This window comes from Humulus lupulus, chromosome 6 (assembly GCF_963169125.1).
Source record: "Humulus lupulus chromosome 6, drHumLupu1.1, whole genome shotgun sequence".
Lineage (NCBI taxonomy): Eukaryota > Viridiplantae > Streptophyta > Magnoliopsida > Rosales > Cannabaceae > Humulus > Humulus lupulus.
In genome coordinates, this window is record NC_084798.1 from 123,524,578 (window position 1) to 123,543,861 (window position 19,284).

The 19,284-nt window shown below is 37.0% G+C and overlaps 1 protein-coding gene across 1 annotated transcript; it reads left to right on the forward strand.

Moving 5' to 3' along the window:
- Window positions 1-11,902: 11,902 nt before the first annotated feature.
- On the forward strand, window positions 11,903-19,004 carry LOC133784185 (ATP-dependent 6-phosphofructokinase 5, chloroplastic-like). The gene is made up of 4 exons (XM_062223646.1): window positions 11,903-11,988; window positions 12,122-12,238; window positions 12,311-12,415; window positions 18,766-19,004. The coding sequence occupies exons 2-4, from the start codon at window positions 12,161-12,163 to the stop codon at window positions 18,847-18,849; spliced, it is 267 nt and encodes an 88-aa protein (XP_062079630.1). The 5' UTR covers window positions 11,903-11,988; window positions 12,122-12,160; the 3' UTR covers window positions 18,850-19,004.
- The last annotated feature ends 280 nt before the right edge of the window (window positions 19,005-19,284 follow it).

The following is a 19,284-nucleotide window of genomic DNA, read 5'->3' on the forward strand; positions in this document are numbered from 1 at the left end:
ACTTCCACCAAACACGGTAGTAGAATCGATCCCGAGCATCCTAGACTAGCTTCCCGCACTTAAAACCTCCAAAAGGCTAAAAGTTCCCTTAAGGCCCGCCCCCTGAAACAGAGGCTAGGTCTCCCTGAACACAGACACGCGCCGCGGCCCTGCCCCTGTGGCGTTGCGGCGCCCCCTTACCTCAGAGCCTTCCTGGCTCTTCCTTGCTCCATAGGGCCGCGACACTCTAGAATAGAGTCGCGGCCCAGCCCCTCAAACCCAGAAAAAACCACCATTTTTAACACTTGAACCTCACTAAAAACCATCCCAATTCCACAACTCAATTGTCACAAAACTTCTAACATGTTTCTAGCAACATAATCCAGCAAAAACTTAGCCTAGAAACTCATCAAAATCCCACTTTAATCTCTGAAACCCAAAAGCTTGAAAACATCAAAACCAGTCAAGAAAACACAAAGATTCAGACATTAGATCATAAATTTGAGCTTACCTTCACTGAAGAACCAATTCTCTAAGAAATTTATGAGCTAACTCCCAAGTTCCTAGCTTCAATTCGGTCTTCAATTTCAAAACCCAAAAACCTCTTAGAACTCTATCAAAACCACATAATTCAAATAACCAAGAGTGTGTTTCAAGTCTTACCTCAATCCTGGTTGAACTCCTTAGCTAAATACTAAGTTAATCTTCCAAAACATTAGCTCAAATCACGGAGTTTCCAGCCCAATTTCCTTAGTTTTCAGTAGTTTCCCTTGAGAGAAAAAGAGAGGAAAGGAAAGTGACAAGCTGAAAGAAGGAGAGGGTCAGTTTGGGTATCTTCCTATGTTTTCTAAGCTTTAACATAGTCTATCTTTAGTTGATTAAGTCAATCCTGAGGCCTCGGGTACCAAAACGTCCCCGAGGGAAAAAATGGTAAAATTCCCCAGTATTCCCACCTAGGCATCCTACCCTCAAATATATCTCCAGATATTTATTTTCATAACCCGATAACCCAAATAACTATATAATACCTTAAATACCCCTTGACTCGACCCAAGCCAAGTATTAGTGTAACGACCCAAATTTGCTAATAAGGCTTAGGGCCTTGATTAGCATGCCTGGAGGGCAATAGGTGAATTACGGATATAATATGTGAATCTATGTGAATATGTGATAGAGATGCATGTTTAGTTGCATTAAATATGCATGTGGGCCCCGTTTGGATATTAGGGGTATGTTTCTGTTTTTAGCCCGTTGAGGGCATAACTGTAATAAATGTGATATGTTTTTTATATATCTGTGTAGCACGATCTGAGACAGTCCTAGAGAGCAGTTAGCCAGAAGGTCACAACGGGGTTGAGAATCCGATTCCGGGCGAGTCGAGGGGTATTTTGGGTATTAGATGTTTTATGGGGTTATCGGGTTATGGAAATAAATATTTGGAGATATATTTGAGGTTAGAATGTCTAGGAGGGAATATTGGGGAAATTTACCATTTTTCCCTCGGGGACGTTTTTGGTACCCCGAGCCTTGAGGTAACCTTATAGACTTAAGTTGAATAAAACAAAACTTAGAATTATTTAGAACTCTCAGAAACCGACTCTTTCCTTCACCTCTCTTTGGAAGACTTTCTCTCCATTTAAAGCTTTGGGAAAACTCTTGGTGAATCAAGCTAGAGGCTAAGGAATTCAGCTAGGATTTAGGGGAGCTTGGAGCTCAGGGAGCTGGTTCAGAGATTCAATCCACCAAGGGTAGGGTCTAAATTATAAGGTTCATGTTTGGAATTTCTACTGGTTTTAAGGTTGAATATTGGAGTTTGAATGTTAGCTAAGTAAGGATTTGTTCTTGATTGCTTGGCTGAGTTTTGGGGCTGGTCTTTGTTAGGTTTTGATGCTGAGATTGTGTTAGAATCTTCGTGATAGTTAATCTGCATTGTTGGCTTGATTTTGCGAGAAATTGGATTGGTTTTTGACGTGGAAATGTTGAGTTTTTATGGGTTCGAGGGGTAGGGTCGCAGCTCTGCTCTTGCTGAGCCGCAGCCCCTTTGAACTTGGGCATCAGGAAATTGGAGGCGCACCGCGGCGCGTGTTGGCAAGTTTGAGGCTAGGCCTCAGGTTGAGCTAGGGGCCGCGGCATGAGACCCTAGGGCCGCGACGCTTAAGGTACTTTTGGGTTTCTAAGAGGTTTTGGGCTCGGGATTTCACTAGTTAAGGCTCGGGATGGATTTTATCACCCAGATTGATAGAATTCAATGCCCCGGAGATTATAATTATGGTTTAAAACTAATTATTGGATTAGAACTTGATGGATGAATATTGTTAATGCGTTGTGAATAGGGTTTCGGCGAGGCTCAGGTTAGGGGACTGTGCTCGGGATATCGGTGCTCGGAAAGCTCGGGATGCAGGTAAGGAAACCACTGTTCCCATAGAGCTTGTATGCAGGGCAGAGCCCAGTATATTTGTATTGCAGGGCATAGCCCTTTGATTGAATTTTTTCATGTTTAGTATATGTTTCATTATGCTATGAATGCAATTTGTGTAAATGTTCGACAAGAGCCGGGAACGGCGCAGGCCGAGGTCGACAGGGGCAGGGAACGGCAAGGGGCCGGGAACAACGTTAGGCACGTGGAGTGTAAGGCTGAGAATGGCAAGGGATCGGGGCAGCGTCGAGCACATGGAGTGCGAGTTGCCAGGGCGAGACCCTAAAGGATACCTGGGATATCCTCACGGTGTGGACTACGAACCCAGGGTCTGGTAAAGTGCCTGGGATGGCATGGTCGTATGTGCTTTGCCTATTGATGGCTTGTTTATATGCTAAGTCTTGTTATGTATATGTGTTCTGCTTGTTAGGGTTTTCTTGCTGGGCTTCGGCTCACTGGTGCTCTGTGGTGGAGGTAAGGGCAAGGGGAAAGTATACCAACCATGAGTACGGAGAGCGTTGAAGCGGCGCGTACATGTTTGGCTTGCCTGGCTGCCATAGCCAGTGGATTTTGGGAGATGGTTGTACTAAAACCTAGATTTTGTCGTCTAGTCGACCTTGTTTGTAATCATATGTTGTAAATATTTCTAAACAGTATTTTGGGATCCCAAATGTCAAACACTCTATAATTTTCATTAAATGGAATTATTTTCAAAGTTTGTAACTCTGTTCATGATTTAATTACACTTTTGATTTAAAACCTCGATTAGCGAGTTAAATGCACGTTTTAAACTCACTTAGTAACGACTCTAAGGATGTAGGGCGTTACAACTTGGTATCAGAGCGAGCCAAGGTTTATGGTTCTGGAGATTGACCGATCATGTACGCTCGCTGTCAGTGACAAGCTCGACTCAGGGTTGGTTGGTATGATTAACTTATATGCTTGAATATGTGCTTGAATGCCCTATCTGCCTGCTTATTTCATATAGAGCATTATGAATGAGTTAACATATGCATGATGCCAGGGCATGGCCCGCTGTGTGTTATATGTTATCTGTACGTTATGTGAATTACCGTTTGTGGTGGGTTGATGTGATTGGGAGGTTGTTTTGGATGTTGTTATCATGCCTGATGAGCGGCGTCGTTGGTTGCAGGCATATTTGTTGAGATGCCTCGACAATCATCTAGACTCCGCGGCAGTAGGGCCGAGGATGACAACCAGGGTCAGGACCCTCCACCTGCCCCACAGAATTGGCAAGAGATGCTTTCCGAGATGGAAGCAAGACTGGAACGAATAGAGGAAGAGCTTCGACAGTTGAGATAGTAGGCCTCACCTCAGGTCACTAGGCTGCCAATTCAACAGGTTGTGGTGCCAGTACCGGTTCAACCTGTTATGGAGAACAGGTGGGAACCTTTGTATGAGAGGTTCAGGAAATAGCATCCTCCCACCTTTGAAGGTGGATCAGACCCACTGCATGCAGAGCAGTGGATAAATATGATTTCCTCAATTCTGGATTTTATGAGGGTTCAGGGAAATGAGAGGGTATCTTGTGCTAGCTACATGTTCAGAGAGGATGCATGCATCTGGTGGGACGTGATAGTTTAGAGAAGGAATGTAACAGTTATGACTTGGGAAGAGTTCAGAAACCTATTCAATGAAAAGTATTACAGTGTGGCAGTTCGGGCTGCGAAGGTTGACGAGTTCATCAACCTAACTCAGAATCGGTTGACCGTGACTGAGTATGCTTTGAGATTTGATAGATTGGCGAAGTTTGCACTAGATTTAGTGCCGACTGATGCGGCAAGAAGAGACATGTTCATACGGGGATTGAATGTTATGATTGCCCGTGATGTGAAGATTACCTTGAATCCAGAGACTACTACCTATGCCCAGGTTGTAGACAAGGCCCTTACAGCTAAGGGGGCCGAGGACCAGATCTGGAAGGAAAGCACTGTTAGGCGCGATGCCAGGAGGACAGTGCCTCCTTTTATTGGATCCAGTCGGGGTGGTGGCTCTAGTGAGTAGAGGAGGAAGGCCCCATATTCCCTTGTTCCTCCCAGTTCAGATAGGAGGGCACGGGGTGCTCCTATTGGTCGTCAGGGCGAAATTGACAACTGGAGGAGTTTTCCAGTGTGTCCTCAGTGCAGACGTCGACACCAGGGTGCAAGATCAGGGCCTGCTTTGTCTGTGGGAGTGCCAGTCATCTAAAGAGGGACTGCCCTCAAGTCAAGAAAGAGGAGCTGAAGAAGAGTGATAATCTTGCTCCTGCCAGGGTATTTACTTTGACTCAGACTAAGGCGGAGGCTAGCCCCTCAGCTGTGATAGGTCAGATCTCTAGTGCTGGTTCTTTGTATACTGCATTGTTTGATTCAGGGGCTACCCATTCATTTGTATCTGCTAGAGTGGTAGACCAGCTTTGCAGACATAGTGGTGTGTATGCTAGGGGATTTCAGACTTTGTTGCCAACAAGAGAACTGGTAGTCTCTAGGAAATGGATTAAAGCATTGCCAGTAGAGATAAATGGTAGGGAATTGTCTGTTGATTTGATTGAGTTAGAGATGGACGACTTTGATATGATTCTAGGGATGGACTGGTTATCAAAGTATGGGGCTACGATTGACTGCAAGCGCAGAATGGTGACTTTTGAACCAGAAGAGGAGGTACCCTTTGTGTTTGTGGGGATAGTTAGTGGACCGCGAGTACTATTGATTTCAGCATTGAAGGCTAGAGTCTTGATGCAGGAAGGTTGCATTGGATTCCTAGCGAGAGTTGTGGATACCTCTCGGGTGGTGTCGGTTGGACCGGGTGAGACTAGATTGGTGTGTGAGTTTCCGGATTTGTTTCAACCAGATTTGCCAGGATTGCCGCCGCAACGGAAGATTGACTTTGTTATAGAGTTGGTACCAGGAGCGGAGCCAGTATCTAGGACACCTTACAGAATGGCTCCAGCGAAGTTAAAGGAGCTGAAGATTTAGTTGCAAGAGTTACTTGATTTGGGGTTCATCAAACCGAGTTTCTCGCCATGGGGTGCTCCAGTGTTGTTTGTCAAGAAGAAAGATGGATCCATTGGGATGTGTATTAATTACAGGGAGCTTAATAAGTTAACCATTAAGATCAAGTATCCACTGCCTAAGATCGACGATTTGTTTGATCAGTTACAGGGAAGAACAGTGTTTTCTAAGATAGACCTCCGATTAGGTTACCATCAGTTAAGGATTAAAGAGGAGGACATACCAAAGACTGCTTTTCGAACGAGGTATGGACATTATGAATTCCTAGTTATGTCCTTTGGATTAACCAATTCCCCAACAGCTTTTATGGATATGATGAATCGGGTTTTCAAGGATTATTTGGATAAGTTTGTAATTGTGTTCATCGACGACATCTTGGTGTACTCTCAATCAGAGATAGAGCACAAGCAGCATCTGCGGTTGGTTTTACAGCGGTTGAGGGAGCATAAGATATATGCTAAGTTCAGTAAGTGTGAGTTCTGGTTACCACAAGTTACATTTCTGGGTCATATTGTCAATAAGGAGGGGATTCTGGTTGACCCAAGTAAGAATGAGGCGGTCAGAGATTGGCCTAGACCGAGCAATGTTCCCAGAGTGAGAAGCTTTTTGGGTTTAGCGGGGTATTATCGGCGGTTTGTTGAGGGGTTCTCCAGAATAGCTACGCCATTGATAGAACTGACAAAGAAGAAGACAAGGTATGTCTGGACGGACAGGTGTGAGAACAGTTTCAAGGAGCTGAAGCGGCGATTGATCACCGCACCAGTGTTGAGTTTGCCGAAAGATAATGAAAAGTTTGTGGTTTATTGTGATGCATCCAGACAGGGTCTGGGGTGTGTGTTGATGCAAGCTGGTAAAGTGATAGCCTATGCATAGAGACAGTTAAAAGAGTATGAGCAAAGATATCCCACGCATGATCTGGAGTTAGAAGCAGTGGTATTCGCACTTAAGATTTGGAGACATCATCTTTATGGTGAGAGGTGCGAGATATACACCGACCATAAGAGCTTGAAGTATTTCTTTACTCAGAAGGACCTGAATATGCGCCAGAGGCAGTGGCTGGAGTTGGTTAAAGATTATGATTGTGATATCCTATACCATCCTGGGAAGGCTAATGTAGTGGCTGATGCATTGAGTCGGAAAGGCCCAGGACGGTTGTTTAGTTCGAGACAGATATCTGATAAGCTAGCCGAGGAGATGACTAGAGCAGTTATCGAGTTGGTGGTTGGATAGTTGGCCAACATCACTCTTCAGTCTACACTCCTTGAAAGGATCAAGGAGGTGCAGGGGAAAGATTCCCAGTTGAGAGGTCACAGAGAGAATGTCTTAGTCAGAGCGACTAAGGACTTTTCTATTTCAGAGAAGGGCATTACACCAAATACCCATTTCCATAACACACGAATATAATACAAATCAAAAAGTGCTATGCTAGAGTAATATATTGGGCCACTTTATGAAAAGAGGGCGGTAATAATTCCACCATCCTGGCACACTTAGCTTTTTTTTTCATTTGTTAGACCTGAAAATATGTGAGACCCGAGAGACCCAATTCATTCCCTTCAATTCTTTCTCCTTTTTCCTCATCATTCTCTCTCCTCTCTCTCGGATCTCTTTCTCCCACCAGACCCGTCGAAGCTTCGACCATGCGGGCCCAATCCCTCACACGACACCAGAGGCGAACGACAACACCGGATTGTTCTTCTTTCCATCGCTTTATTATTATTGTGTGCTTTTGGATTGTTCTTCTTTCACCACTGCTTTCAGTTTTGCTCTTCCTTTTAGGGTTTTTGTGTTTCGCCACCTCTGTAATTCACCTCATCTCTTCTTTCTTACCTCGTTGAGATTGCATTTCGCGGCTTTTCATGTTCCGGTGCTTCGTTTGTTTTGTTGGAATTCGTACAGGTATGCCTTTGATTTCATTGTTTTTTCTACAGTTTGAGCTTTCAATTATTTTCCTGTTTGGTTGCCAAGAAAATTGAAGAGAATTATTTAGTGATTTTGTGTGTGAGAATTGTAGAATTAACAACTCATTTGAGCTAAATGAGATTTTGTTTCATGTTTTGAGTCAGTTTATATATGTGAAATGGAGTTGTATGCATACTGTTACGTTTTTCTTTCTTTCTTTCTCCCCCCTTTCGTTTTGTTTTCTTGGCAACCAAACGGAAAATAGTTGTGGTCTATCTCTCGTGTAAGTTTTAGAGACTTTATAGAACTATTTACCTGGGTCCATTGATCGATCATGAATATAATGCACGTGGTGTGGTTACTAGCTTTGTTCTAAAACTTGTTGTTTGTAAAATTGAAAGTAGCATATTACTGGGGTCTGGCTAGATATTCATATTTTCTAGTTAAGATGAAGGGTTGCTAGAATATTTTCATGTTTTGATCTTTTGGGCATTGCCTTTTAACTTGCTAGTATTGTAATTTTAACAGTGGTATTTCTTCTATGCAGAAGTATTTAGTGTAACAACATTAGTTGGTTTCGGAGTTTTGACTGATAGTGCAACTCTTGTTCATGGATATATGTGAATAAAGTATGTTTAGAAGCATGGATGATGTTGTGTGGGAGGAGGTTACCCCACTGGATGCAGTTGAACGTGGACACCTTCAAGGCAAAGAGAACGAGTATTTTCTGAAACCCACAGGAGAAATGTTGAATTCACAGGAGATGCTACTGCCAGGTGAGGGTGACTATGCAAGGAGCTCGCATCAAGAATTTGAAGAAATGTTAGATGGTAAACATGTACAGAGTTTAAACCGTGTAAATACACTAGAAAACCCGTACAATAGTTGTCCTCACACAATGGATGATACTGGTGTCTCAGTGGAAGAATTAACCGTGAGAAATTTCAATGGGTCTAATTTAGCTATTGTTGGGACATCAGCTAATTTAGGAAGAGTGCAGACTAGACAGACCCAGTGATAGATACACTTGTAATTCTTTCAGGTGACCTTGTTCAAGTTGTTGCAAAGGTATGAGATTTGTGCCATTTGTTTATTTCTTGAGATCTTTAATGAAGAAAAAGCCTGATTTTTTTTTATAATATGTTACCTTGTTGATGCTATTCAGGGGGTTCAGCTTCTAGCTGATGGCTATGCTGGGAATGTGGCTTGTAACAATGCTGAAGCTATTGTGGAGTCTATTCCTTCTGCAAAATTTTCAGTGAATGATGTTGAGAAATCTATCAAGTCCACTGTTTGTAGAGAGAATGGTGAACAATTAAGGTATTGTGTATTACTGAATGAGTTCTATGCAAATTTTTGGCAGTAGATCCTGTTGTTTATTTTTGCTATTATATATGAAAATAAATAATTTTTTGATAACTTTATCGCCTCTTCACGCCCTTGTGATTGTACACCATCTTTCTTTCCAACAGAGGACAATATTTTTTTCTTGTTACGTACCAATCCATGAAAACATTATTGAAACTTGTGTAGCATCTACATTGTGGTATTTATGAATGTCATGAATGATGATGAATATTGGGTTTGTATATTTTCTCTAGAATTTAATATGCAATCATCCTTTAGGACTAGTCTCTGACTTGTGCTTGTAATGGAGAGGAAGAGACACTCAGCTTGGTTTTTGTTTCCTTTCATTTCAGGTTTTAGAATCAGTTAGTTTTGTTGTGCATTTGGTGGATATATTTTGTTTAAGAAAAGTCTAGAGACCTGGTTTCTTTTGTGTTGCTTTATAATATTTCAGATTTTTATCACTGTATACCTATTATGTATTCACATTTACTGTGTTTGGTATGTATGATGTGATTTTGTCATGGTGTGCTATATAATTAATTTTACTTTAAACAGCAGGAACTCAATGCAAAATGAGAATGGATTTCTTCCAAGTTTGATGCCCTCAAATGCTAAAAAGGATCATGAGGGGAGAAATGTTGCCGAGGTACTTTCTTCTTTCTACATAATTATTTAGTTGTATGTATATTTTTATCATGCTTTGTGTCAAGGAAAAAATTGGCCGGATTGGTAAGTTCGAATAGAAATACAAAAAATTGGAATGTATATACTGAAAACTCAGGAATTAAAAGGAAGGAAAATGAAAGAGAGGGAGAAAAATAGGAAAGAAGAAAAATTTCTGAAGTTGGGAATTAAGGAAATGTTTGAAAGTAAGAGCTATAGTTCCAAGAAATCCTATTTTCAACTCGTCAATTGATTCAATCTTGCTTTTTGAAGCATTGGTTCTCTATCTAGAAATACATTGGATGAAATGAGAGGAAAATATCTTTTAGCAATCAGGGTCCTAGTACTTATTTTCCTCTCGCTGCTTGCAAACAATCCCATCTTGTCATAGGTCTAACCTTGTAAGAAGTAAACATGAAAGAGAGACAAATTACATAGGTCTATCTATAATGTTTATGAACTTATACGAACTCTCTCCAAGTCCTTATTTTGCTGTGTTCTTTTTCCCGCCTATATGCAGACTAAAGACACCTCTAGTGCTGCAAATGATTGGAGGTATAATTAGCTTCTAATTTCTCTCCCATTTTTCTTTTCCAAAATATTTGGGAAGTTGGACCTTAACCCTTTGTACCTTGCAATGACATCCAGAATGCTTACATATAGTTTTTCCCCTTGTTCTATTATCAGTTTTTATCTCCTTGGAAGTAAATTTTGACAGACAGTGTGGATATGATGGGTTGCAAGGACACAAGAATGATGATGAAAAAGTTTTAGAGTTTTCTCAGGAAGAAAGTGTATGCTATGATAAATTTGTTTACTCTTCATAATAAGTGTATCACTTTATCTATGTTGGATTAACAATTTTCAACTTCTTTTTTTTTTTTTTTTTTTGCAGGCTACTAAAGATTTAGGCTCAAGTTCAACCTGTAAGTCAATATCCATGTCACTTGTCTTATTGTTTAAAATGTTTCGATATTTAGAAGTAGCTTAATCCCTGTGATATTTATAAGGAAGGATTCTCTGTGAGGATAATATTAATTGGAAAGCCTCTATTTTGACATGGACTTCCAATGTTAAGATTATCAATTAGTGGAGTGAGATCAAAGAAACTTGACGTTGAACATTTTCCTATTTATTTTTTTTCACCATGTTAACCAAATAACTTATTAAGGACCTGATTTAAAACTAGCATCCTTGGCAACAGTTGATTGATATATTTTTTGAGTGCTTGGTCTACACTAATGGTGATGCATGTTTCTTGGATAGTTTTCTTTGCCATTGACATATTATACAAAATTAATATTCTTCTGATGGAATAACCATACATTATCTTATTCTAGTTCTATGATATTTTATCATCCATTAATTATCTTGTACTTTTTTTTAGAAGTTTTTACATGTTATGACTACCTGTCTATCCGTAGCCATAGTATTCAATTATTTCTTCTACAATATTAAGCAGATTGTGGCTATAATTTTTCATTGTCTGCTATATGAGCTTTCTGTGCAAATTATGACAAGTTTCTTTTGGTGTGTATGCTGCAGGTATCTGGGCAGGAATGCATACTGTTAGGTACTTTGATGGAAAAACGTACAAGTGGGTTGGGATAAGCTGTCAGCCTAATATTATTGGAAAAGTATGCTCTAAGTTTGGTGTTTTAGTTTTGAATATTTAATGGAGAGTTAATATTATTGGAAAAGTATGCTCTGATTTTGGTGTTTTAGTTTTGAATATTTAATGGAGAGTTACTAAGTTGTAGCAAGAAGTTGAAAATTGGATCATATTGTTTGGAGTAGAAATACATGTGTTTTAGTGTTTTTTTTCATGTAAACAGAAAATCATGGATTCCCTATACTTTTTAGCTTAAGAAATTTGCTTGTCATGTCTCATTTTCTGTTTCTTGTGAACCTTTGTTATTGACACCGAGTTAGATGCATTTTTTACTGACTCAGGTCAAAAGAACACTAGAACAATTTACACCAGCTCAGTGGAACAAAGATGAGTGGTATCCCCTGCTTGGTCCATGGCGTTTCATTCAAGTTGTTAGTCTTTGTATCGTCTTCCTCACAGTAGAGCTCAACACCTTTTTTCTGAAGTTCTATTTGTGGATTCCTCCTCGAAACCTCGTTATTGTGTATAGGTTGATATTGTGGTGGCTAATAGCAATTCCTACAATCCGCGAGTACAACTCATATCTTCAAGACAAGTACACTACCCTCTTTCTCTATCTGACATAATCACTAGCAGCACATCCTTTTCCTTTTCTTGAAATGAATTCATATACCCTCTTGGCCTACCATTTCCAGAGTTTTAACCTTTTCATAATCACTGTGTCCAAATTGTAGAAAACTAGCGAAAAAAGTCGGCCATATAGATGACCATGCCACTAGAATCATCTTATTGGATATGTTTAACTACGTTTACTTGATTGCTACATTTGTAAGTTGTTTCCCTTTATCTTGCCTCGACCTTGCCTGCCATTTCTATTTAGGTCTCATGTCCTACTTTTCCTATTTTCATTTCAGTGCTGTAGAAGAGGGGTAAAGGTGGTTGTTGTTGGGGTCGCCAAAACTATAGACAATGATATTTTTCTGATGGACAAAACTTTTGGGTTTGACACTGCTGTTGAGGAAGCACAATGAGCCATTAAATCAGCTTACATCGAGGTACAAATTTTCATTATATTTTGTGATTTGTTCGATTTCATTTTGATTGCTTAAGTTTCATGCATTATAATATCATTGTTAAAGAATTCAGTGGGAAAAACAGTCTTTGTTAACTTCTCAATCCTTATTACAGGCACATAGTGCATACCATGGTATAGGAATTGTAAAGTTGATGGGTCGTAGCAGTGGATTTATTGCTATGCATGCATCCCTGGCTAGTGGACAAATCGATATATGCTTGATACCAGAGGTATTTGTGCGACTTACTAATTGGTTAGTTATTTTTTAGATTCTGTACTGATATTGGTTTTATACATTTAAGGTACCTTTCCATTTACATGGTCCTCATGGTGTTTTGCGGCATCTGAAATACCTCATTGAGACAAAAGGATCAGCAGTGGTCTGTGTTGCTGAGGGAGCAGGGCAGGTTAGTCATAGTATAACATCAGTTTTTCACTAATTGAAACATGATCAACTGATTGGAACTAGTATATTTTTTTTCCTTCTCGATCTAAATATTATGAAACCCCTCCAAAAACAAAATGCCAGCCATATGTTGAGATTCAACTAGCTAAAAAGAAACAACAAATTGATGTTTATCTTTCTAAGGATCTAAGTTAGGTATGTTACATCAATGGTTTTGAAGATACAGTTGGATCATTAAATTTTGATAGCATGTTGAGTGTTTTGTTATGATTGGCCTGGGAATAGTGATTGTTTTTAGCTTAACACATTTTTGCTTGTTAACTTGTTTTTCCAGCTTACTAGTAGTTGTTCAAATGTTTCCTTTCATATTTTGGAAAAGGCCTAAAGCAACAATTGTTTCAGATATATGATGTGGTTAGGCCAAAGAAGCATGAGATTGAGAATTTGTGAAACCACATTCTACATATCCTATATATAAATTTAACCCCAGTCCAATGCTGCTAAATTACTCCTTCTTTCCCCTTGTTGAATCTATTTATATACATAGTGTAGTCTTTTAAGAGTTTTTGACATATAGAGCACTCAATTCTAAAGTTCACTCTTACAACAGTCTAGAGGAATTCCATTAGCTACTAACATCATGGAATGTAATGTGGTCTTTCTAAAACTGTGTTTCTTTACTTCCTAATAGGGTCGGGAATCTTGTTGCTTGACTTCTTGTAAGTAGCTTAGCTAGCACCATGTTTGTTTGTTGTCAAATTAGTGGTGATTTCTTATAGTCTAGAAAGTTTAAATATCATTGAAAAATGACATATCTTAAGATGTTGGAAGATAAATAATATTTTTCAATGATTATATGACAGAGTTTGGCACAATTGCAACATCTAGAGTTGGCACTAAGGCAACTGGTTTATTTTAGCATTTTTCTATGACAAGGTCTTTTACATGTGCACTAAGGCAATTGATGCCTTTGGCACTCTCTCTCATGATTGATTTTTAGTTAATACTTCATAATTAATAGTGTATTCACTAAATTCATGTCAAGCTCTTTATCAGAAGAAGTTCAATAAATCTCAATTTTGTTAGAACAAGATATGTATTGTAGAAATATAACTCAAATCCAATCCATTAAAAAGCTGAATTTGCTTTCTCTTTTCATGGACTTTCTAAATAAAAATTGACAGGTTATGGTGATGGTAGTGTTTATGTTTGGAGAATTAGAAGTGGGAAAGAAGTAATTTTAAATCATCTGTTAAGAATTTACTAATCTTGCATCTATATATACATGTATTTATATATGTACTTATTATATTTTTTTTGTTTAACTGCTAATTTGACTTGTATATATTTTACCATTTAGACTAAATTTGTAAAAAAACTAGAGTTTTATAATATCTTGATAATAATTACTTGAGTTTTGTTGTTTCAAGTGGTCAACACATGTGCATAGTGAGATCATAACCGAATAATCTAACTACATGCTTTACCATGTTTTGTGGATTCTGACTATGTAGATGCTAATTACTTTATTATTATAATTATTTTTTTCTTTAGGCTGAATGTGGGTAAAAGCTCTGAATTTTGTTTTTGATTTAACAAGGATGCCATTTTAGACCCAATGATACATTAGACTAAATTATTTGAGTTTTTGAATGTGGCATTTTTTTTTACATTGTAGAGTCTTAAGAATTGTGCTATCTCTGATGATACATTAGACTAAATTTTGGGGCTCAGTTGTTGAATTCTTGAAGTACAAAAATCTTCTTGGTAAATTTTCATATCAGTATTGTGATTCATATATGGCCTCTTTCTATTATGAGTCTAGTTATTTCTCACTACAACTAATCATTCGAGGAGAGGTTGGATATACAGAATCAATTATAATTTGAAGGCACTCTTATTTATTTGTTTATTTATTTATATTATGTGGCACTCTTTTAGGTCTTGTCTTAAAAAAATCTTTATTTCCTTCTTTCATTATTGTCTCTAATGTTTTTTGTAGCCACATGTTGACTTTGGATTAAAAGTACTTGGTGCAGATGTTATGTCCATTCCTGGCCTATATGGGTTTGTCCAGGTAGAGTACTCGTTTAAGTTTCATTGATTGAGGCTTAGTTGAATAAACACATAAATACATGCATCCATCTTATAGACAAACATAATTTTCTGAGAGTACATATTAATCCTAATATAGTAACTAAATGAATATTGCTTGCAGTTTTTACTTATCTTTTTTTTTTATTATTCAGAGATGTTTCATTCTGTTCCTTGATATATTTCCATGCTTAAGACGACCATGTCAATCCTTTAGGCTTTCTTCAAGTATTTGGATTTGTGCTTATCTCATTATTAGTTTTTATTTCTTTCAAATTTGTGATCAGTTTCTTTCCTGTGGTTTGATGCTCTATGGTCTAACTTCTTTGAATTGAAGTACCCTTAAGATTCTTTTGGTGCTATATGTTTCTCATACCTTTGTATTCTGCTGCAGAGCTTTTCCAGAGGCTATTCAGGCAAGATTTGTTAGTCGCTAGTCTTTTTCGAAATTTTTTACTTGCTGAGCGAATTATACGTTTTGTCAATTGTTCCCCGATCTCTCATCCATTGTTGCCACCTACCCATCAGCATCACATGTGGTAGTACTAAAGGAAACACTAAAGAATTTAATACTTACTGTTTTATTAGTCCGAAAGTCACTCTGTAACTATTGCACACTGCAGAGATGCATGGGACATGGCTGCTGAGATATGCCTTTCTCAGCTTCCGTCATTGGTTGAAGATCCTACTGCAGAGTTCCAGGTGCATCTGTAGTGTTTTATTATTGGGTTTCTTCTTCTTGATTGAGGAGCCTTATTGTTTTGGTATGGTAATTATGTTGTTATGCATTGCTATTTTTGAATTTTACCTTTTGTTGGTGATGATGGCTTTGTATTTATACAGCATGGAGGTTAGACTATCTCTAAGATTACCCTAGCAATTGTCTCTATTGTTTGGTTAGCTGCTGGAGTTTTCTTTTTCATTGCTTTGCCAAACCATTCCTGGCTTTGGTTGATTAACATTTTTAAGTAAGATTCATTCTTTAGTTACCTTTCCTTTTCTTTTGTTCTGAATTTTGAGTTTCAAACAATTCAGTTCAATTAAAAAACATTGGAAAGCTAGATGATAAAAGCATTTGTTTGCTTCGATTTATTGGCTTAATCGCTTTATCGTAATTAGCTTTAGGTTTCTAAATTCCATTTGCTATGAAATATATTATTGATTCACTTTCTAACTTGGAACTTATTCTTTCTGTTTTCAGCTCAATCCAAGTATTTATGACAGTCATCAAATATATTCCTCAGGTTAGAAATGCCTCATTTCTTTTTTCCCCATTAGAAAAAATATCAATTGTTTTAAATATAATCTTATGTAACATCAGTGATGAAATAATTTAGCTATCCAAAAGGTTTTCTTTTTCCTTTCTTATTACTGTATGAGTAGAGAATTAGAGGCAGTAATACTATGTTGTCAACAATTTTTCTATATCCTTTGCCCCTATAAGTTATTTTGATAGTTTCTTTCAGGAGCCTGCTCATGAGACAGTAATACTATGTTGTACTTTATGCATGCTTTATGTTTTTGAAGTAATGTGGTGCCTGCATAATAGTTTCTTATTCTGTCATGCTTTATGTATATATGATAAGTTCATCTTTTCAAATGATTATTATTTAAAATACTGAAGTTAAAATGTTGAATTTGTCTCAGATTCTGTCATGAATGAAATGTCCTTGTTACATACAGGAGGACATAATTAGAAGGTGTCAAAGAATGCAGAAACCAGTTATTGTAGCAACAAACATGCTGTAGAGCATGATTAATCATCCTACGCCAACAAGGGCAGAAGTCTCTGACATTGCAATTGCAGTACGGGAAGGTGCTGATGCGGTCATGCTTTCTGGAGAAACTGCCCACAGAAAGTAAGTTAACTAATTCATTTGGCCTTGGGTGGCCTTTTAATATATTTCCAATGTGCAATGGCTATTGAAAAGGTATTATCAAAACTCAATAAATATGTTTGTTTTCTAAATTTTTTGCTTTCTTCGTAGTAATGTGTATCCCACAAAAATAATTATAGTAGTATTCTCTAGTTAAAAAAATGTTAATGATTCTTAGACACTTTAGAGTTATCAGTTATGTATGACTTTTTCCTCTTGTCTGATGCAAATTTTCTGTTTTGTCATTTCCTTTCTTTTATTTTACATATCTGCTGTCTAATTTTGTGATTATAACAAAGATATCCATTGAAAGTTGTCAAAGTAATGCATACTGTGGCATTAAGGACTGAGTTATGTCTCTAAGATTACACCGATGTATCGTATGCCTTAGGCCCCTGGAGACCTTGAAGGAAACGGTATGGAGCTCTTTTTTGTAGAATCTGTTTTATTTTGGATATTTGTATGTGGGTTTTGCTGTTAATTGATTTGGTTTTACCTTGAAATTTCTATGTTCTGTTTTCATTAGGGATAGTTAGTAATATTTCTTATTGTATCATTAATACTTGGTTTGTTGTGACCAAAATCTTTTCTACTAGGGATCAAAATCTTGTATTCTTTTGTGATTCTAAACTGTTTTTTACTTTATAGTAATTTATGAGATCTGTTATTTTATTTTTCTGCACTCTACAATCAAGTGATCAAATTCTTTATTTCACTATCCCTTGCATATATTGATCACAAAATTTGACTCACGAAAATGTGATTTTGGTGCCTTTAATTTGTACAATATTATGATAATTACTATCTCATTTTTATTGTTACTGTGTCCCATAGGCTAATCTCAATAATTTTATTACTATTGTGGTTGGATTAGTATTGCAAGTAAATTTAGTTTAACTTCTCTATCATTTTCCCCCTGTTTCTCTCTCACACATATATACATGAACACATATTTCTTATTATTAAGTCATTAAGGTATACTCAAAGTTTTGATGCATACCATCTGTTTGAGGAAAAGTCTGAGTTAAAATCAGTATTCTTTTGTTTTCATTCTGATTTGGTTAAGTCCGAACCAAGAAAGCTTGGGCATTTCTGGTGTGTTTGATTAAATTCCTGTCAGCTGACTTTTTCTTCGATATTGTTAGCCATTTTTCTATGTGTTTGTAATCTGTTTCTAGTGTGTGAAAGACGTGTGTTAATGAGCAGTAATAAATTCGGGTGTAATTAGACATGGGGTATCTGACTTCACACTTGACTTGGAGTCTCTTATATGTCATATGAGAGATATTTTATTAAGAAATAAAAATGGGAGAAATCCTTGGCTTTTTACTTGTTTGTTCTAACATTGTTCCTGTGTATAATTTTCTGTCGAAAGGAAGAGTCAAGAAATCAATTTGATTAAAATATTGGTATACTGTTACAAAAATAGCATTACTGTTTTTGAGTTTTTTTAGTCTTGGGATGGTACAGTTTACAATGTCATAAAGTTGAGGCAAATTACCAAGGAGTTGTTTTTAGACTTATTTATTTTGGAAAATCAGTTTGGATGATGATTTATTTTGGTTTCATGGTTTATAGGAAGCAAGAGCTCTACTAGGAAGACTTGAGTATCAAAAGGGTAACATAGAAGTTGCACTTCATGTATTTGAAGGAATAGACATTGCTGCAGTGACTCCTAGGATGAAAGGATCCATTTCTAGAAGATGTGAACAAAATAGACGCCGTTCACAGAGTGATTCTGTCCCACCTATGTCTATGCACGTTGTTAGTCTGCTCCTTGAAGTTGTTCTTCTCAAAGCAAAATCATTGCAAGGCCTTGGACGATATGAAGGTATTTCCTTTTCCTAACTGTAATTTCATTCTTAGTTCATAGCTTTGGAATTCTGTTTCACATTATTGTTGCTGCTGTCTAGCACTAGTCAAAGTAGTTTTTCTTTTCCTGATATTTTTATTGTATTTAGTAAAATGATAGAAAAGATGATTGGATTATTACTTGTTGATTTTCATTTTTAGATATCTAAAAAGTTTAAGATTACTAAAATAGCAAACTTTTATGATCCACACAAACTCCCAATCTTTCTTCCTGTACTTCTTGCAGAAGCTGCTCAATCGTGCAAAGTTATTTTGGACACTGTAGAATCTTCTCTGCCAGATGGCTTGCCTGAAAACTTCACTTCAGATTGTAAATTACAAGATACTCTATCTAGGGCTGTTGAATCACTACCAGAGTTTTGGAGTTCAACCATCAGAATAATTGGTGGGTTTTTCACCAGGAATATATGTGAAGTTGTATTATTTTGCATAACTTTTTTTTTTTGTAGCATAGTTTCTTAAAGTATTTTTTAAAAAAGACTTTTGTGGCTGCTTATTTCCTATGCAGAAACTGCGAAGCTATATGAAACAGTTGGAATGGGAAATGGAGAGAATGAGCCAAAGCAAGAGTGAGAGTTGGAGGATGTTATAGTAGACAATACTCTCCAAGTTTCTTGTTATAGTAACTTTTCAATATGTTGAATATTTAAGAATACTTGAATACTTAAAGAACATTTTGTTGTTGATGACAGTGTTGAATATTTTAAACTAATTTGTGGATTGTTAATACAATGTTGAATGTTTTTTCTTTTTGTTATTTGAAAATCAAGTTTATTTGATGATGCTAGTATATATTAGAAAGCTAATTTTAATTATATAAATATAAAATAAAAATATAATAGAATAAATTAGTGTTATATAAATGAATATATAATGAGAATTTAAACTTATCTAAATATTAAAATAATACAAAAATGTGTTATAATATCTATTACAATAACACTTTTTATAAGTAAAGAATTTTGTTATTCATACTTCATTATATAACACAAATAATGTGTTATACTAAAGTGTATTATAACACAAA